The sequence below is a fragment of the Pollicipes pollicipes genome, unplaced genomic scaffold (genome assembly GCF_011947565.3).
Source record: "Pollicipes pollicipes isolate AB1234 unplaced genomic scaffold, Ppol_2.1 Scaffold_4881;HRSCAF=5763_pilon_pilon_pilon, whole genome shotgun sequence".
In the NCBI taxonomy this organism is placed as follows: domain Eukaryota; kingdom Metazoa; phylum Arthropoda; class Thecostraca; order Pollicipedomorpha; family Pollicipedidae; genus Pollicipes; species Pollicipes pollicipes.
This window is the reverse complement of record NW_023596576.1, coordinates 55,440,281-55,444,188: the sequence shown is the minus strand read 5'-3', so window position 1 is coordinate 55,444,188 and position 3,908 is coordinate 55,440,281. Positions and strand designations below refer to the sequence as shown.

Genomic DNA, 3,908 nt, shown 5'->3' with positions numbered 1-3,908 from the left:
ATTGTTAGGAGCATACTGTCTGGCACGCCCTTTGTCGCTTATTCAAACGCAAAACACAAAGCAGTCTTGTACGGTTTTGGTCACCATAACCTTCGAAAGGTCAAACAAGGTCATTGACCTTAAATAGCGAGCAAAATTTTGCTTAGAACAGTTATCTAGGTTCTAGGTTTCCCTTGAGACCAGCTTGAAATTTTACCTTTTATACCTTATTTGACCCAAAGGTCATGATCTAGACACCTCAAATATTGACCTAATCGGGTTCACGTACAGGTAAACACACCCTGTGAATCAGGTGTACCTAGCTCTCTTAGTTCCTAAGATCTCAGAAGGGGGAAATTAACCCCCACACGAGCGAGGAGTATCCAACCCGAGCGCGTGTTAAGCGTCACCTCGGAATGCTCGGAGCAAAGTAACCAATCGCTTATTTCCTTCCAGAGACCGGTCCTCGGCTGACCAGCGGACCTTCACGGAGGCGGAGAAGGCCATGTTCCGGTACGTCTACGATTGGCCCGAGACGCCCACCAGCACCTGCAAACGGATGCTGACGTTCGGAGGCCTGGCCAGCGGCGTCGGCTGTCTGGAGGACGGAGACAAGTACGCCTGTCTGGACCAGCCGCTCCAGCTAGCTGCAACAGACAACTGTCTCGTCTACTCTTTCGGCATCAACTACGACTGGAGCTTCGACGAGGCCATGGAGCGGTTCGGCTGCGAGGTGCACTCGTTCGACCCCACCATTGACTATCCCGAGGGTCCACGCTCCCCGGGCATCACGTTCCACCACATCGGCATCGGAAGGAACAACCACACCAACGTGTACGGCTGGAAGATCCACACACTGGATGAGATTGTGAAGATGCTGGGCCACGAAGGTCGCACCATTCATTACCTCAAGATGGATGTGGAAGGGAGCGAATTCAGTATGCTGTCACAACAACTGCTCGACGGCAAAGGCGACTTCGTGTTGGACAAGGTGGAGCAGATCGGCTTCGAGATTCACTATCGGCTAGATCCTCGGCTAGCTATTGAGTTCTACCAAAGAGCGGAACGTTCAGTTCGATCTTTGCAGCAGCTAGGATTTAACGTAGTCCACTGGGAGTACAACAAGGTGGTGTGGCAACGGTACATGTTCCCGGGCGTGGAGCGGCCCGTCAGCCTGCTATACGAGATCCTGCTGGTCAAGAACGGACCGGACACCTGGGACAGGTCAACCCGAGGTCAGAAGGAAGCACGCTTAGATGACCCGAGTAAAAATTTGGTGAACACGTGAAAGGGATGAGCTGGTTTTTAGTCATTTGGTCCGCGTGGCAGAAGATATCGACATGAGGCATTTCAATTTAGTGGCATGCCCCTCGCAGTGTTTGTGTTGGATATGGGGTGATGTAGCGATCGTGATGTACTGAAGTGTTGATTATGTGGCAGAGCATAGTTGTGATCATCAATGTATATATGTATGTAGGTATAGACACGAAGACACGAATGTGATGAAGCATCATATACTCATAAAACGGTCATGTTGTGTACCAGCCACCGTGACAGCTGCCTCACTTTGATTCCTTGAGCTTAAATGAGTCGGGCTTTGCGAAAAATGCTCTTGAACCCCATACAAAAGAGTGTTGCTGCGCTGTCCTGACTCATGCATCTGTTTTACCAGGATTTTTCTCAACACATCTCGCTATTAAGATTGCGAGAAGTTTGTTCGATGAGTATGCGCCACATCGGGGGCGAGTTCACGAGAGCATTGGTTTCATCGATGAGTTTTGCTCTACACTGGTGCGTCAGGTTTCGAGGACATTTCGTACCCAAGCCAGTTGCGATCACGTTGGATGCGTGACGTCCGATATTCATGACACTCGAAATAACCGAATAAATGGTATTGATATAACGGTGGATAACACCGCGGCGGAGGCGTAGCTACGCCCAGCTGATGCGGAACGAATGGATTACTGATGAGCAAAAGGGGAGTCCTGCCCTGCCAGTTCTGCCAGAACCTTTTCCGTACCATGCACGATCCGTCGACCGTCATTGGGCTGCTCTTGCACGGCCAGTCACCCTGCTTCAGTTTAAATCGATGTTTTACCATTCCGCTGTTGCACCAAGATTCCACCCTATCCTCATTTCTGCTTGAGATAGTTGCTCAAAAGTTTGGACCGTATCCTAATGCGTCTTCCCGTTTCGGCAGTCGTACGATTTTCTGCAGGGTATGACACCTGCAGAGAGCGTCAAACGTTAAACCCTCTGTCTCTTGCTTCAAAGTGTGGCCAATATGCTTTAAATTTGATGCAGTTTCTTCACATGCTATTTTAATGGGCCAGAGCACAGTCCAGACGTAGCACGTGACCAGAAGCAGAGGGCACTGGTATCAATAGTATCGAGCGGGAGTTCACAACCAACCAGTGCTTGCTTGATAACGTCGTCTAACCAGCACTTCCTAGTTCGCTGGTGGTCGATCATTTTCAAAAAAGGAAAAGAAACTCCTAATTCATAATGACAAGTGCTAGTCACCCGTACAATTAAGCATGCTGCAGCCTTTCTCGTACCAGTTTGTAAAACAATCCTAGGGATTATGAGTTCATCGGCATCGCAGGAATGTTTGTAGGCAAGCGTCCAATTTTGGTAACAGGATGTCAAAATATGGGAAAAGGGTGATCTTTTGAACTATAGGAGAGACCTAAGGACACCTATATCCTCGAACGTTATTTTCCATGTGAAAAATAAAATACCAAGCGTGTTACTTTGGTGATCAAATATAAAATGGAATGTTCCACATCAAAGCATATTGAGGCAATCATCAGACAAAATGAAATGGTCCCAAACGTAACCATTTGTATGTTCTTAAGTACAAAAACTGCTCACGAAAACCAAAACTCACTTCTTAGGAAATGCGCTCCTCAATATGGCATTGTCTGATTGCGGTTCTGTCGTAGCGGAGCGGCTGGCTCACTTGTAATACCTACACTTCTCGAGCAGGGCCTTGCTGTCGATTATGCTAGCAGAACGCGAATGTCGGTAAAGACGCAGGTTTTGATACTTTCTTGTGGTGTTCCTGCATGTTCATCCGTGATTCTTTATCGCTGACTTGCATTCACACGCTCGGTTATAGCGCCATTCTGAAACTGAATTGCCAGTCAATTTCCGTCATAACTGGTACCACTGTCCAACTTCCTGCATTATATAGTACAATGCGTGATTCGTGTTCGAAACTAGCGCTGCTAGCACAACGTTGCCTTATAACCAATTCAACTTCGTTGGCGACAGAAATCATGCTGATGTGCACCAGGCACGAATAACTCGACAATAAAATTCCTCTTGTCCTTAAACACCGTTTAACCATTGGGGTGGCAGCATTTGCGCGACGTTTTCTATGACGTCATGCATGTCTGGGGGACCATGGAATAGTCTGCACGAGTCAGATCGCGGACGTCTAGCTAAAAAACCAGAGGATTTTAAGTCTTAGGAAGGGCAGGGCCTTGAACGGCACTGGGTGATCTTCAAATTGGTCATCTCAGTTCAAAGCCCCATACCGATGTAAAACACTTCCTATAAGAGGGGAAATTATGCGAAGTCGGCACGATGACGACTGACGACGGTGACGAAAACTTGCCTAAAATAGCCATTGATTTAGTTAATTCTTCCCTCATATTTCTATCAATGCCGCTTAACGGACTACAAAATATATGAGGTGGCCAAATTTAGGCACCTTTATAGTGTTGCTACGGTGCAATACACATTCTAATATTAAATGTAACTCTAAAAGACATTCGGATACATCTCGGGATCCATACATCAAAGACCTGGCACTGTGCCAAGTAGATTCTAAGCACTTGATAACCTTGGCACCATTTTGAAGTGGAGTATGAAATTTGATAGTGAAGTTGGTGCTGCGCTGGGTGAGAGAACCCACTAAGATT

General features: G+C 47.3%; 1 protein-coding gene across 1 annotated transcript; it reads left to right on the top strand.

Annotated features, from left to right (window-relative positions):
• Nucleotides 1-591: 591 nt before the first annotated feature.
• LOC119100612 (methyltransferase-like protein 24) lies at nucleotides 592-1,267 on the top strand. Its single transcript, XM_037223690.1, has one exon. The coding sequence runs from the start codon at nucleotides 692-694 to the stop codon at nucleotides 1,265-1,267; it is 576 nt and encodes a 191-aa protein (XP_037079585.1). The 5' UTR covers nucleotides 592-691.
• Nucleotides 1,268-3,908: the final 2,641 nt, after the last annotated feature.

What these genes read in the sequence shown, in the direction of transcription:
- LOC119100612 (XM_037223690.1), top strand. Translation starts at nt 692, where the DNA reads ATGGAGCGGTTCGGCTGCGAGGTGCACTCGTTCGACCCCACCATTGAC.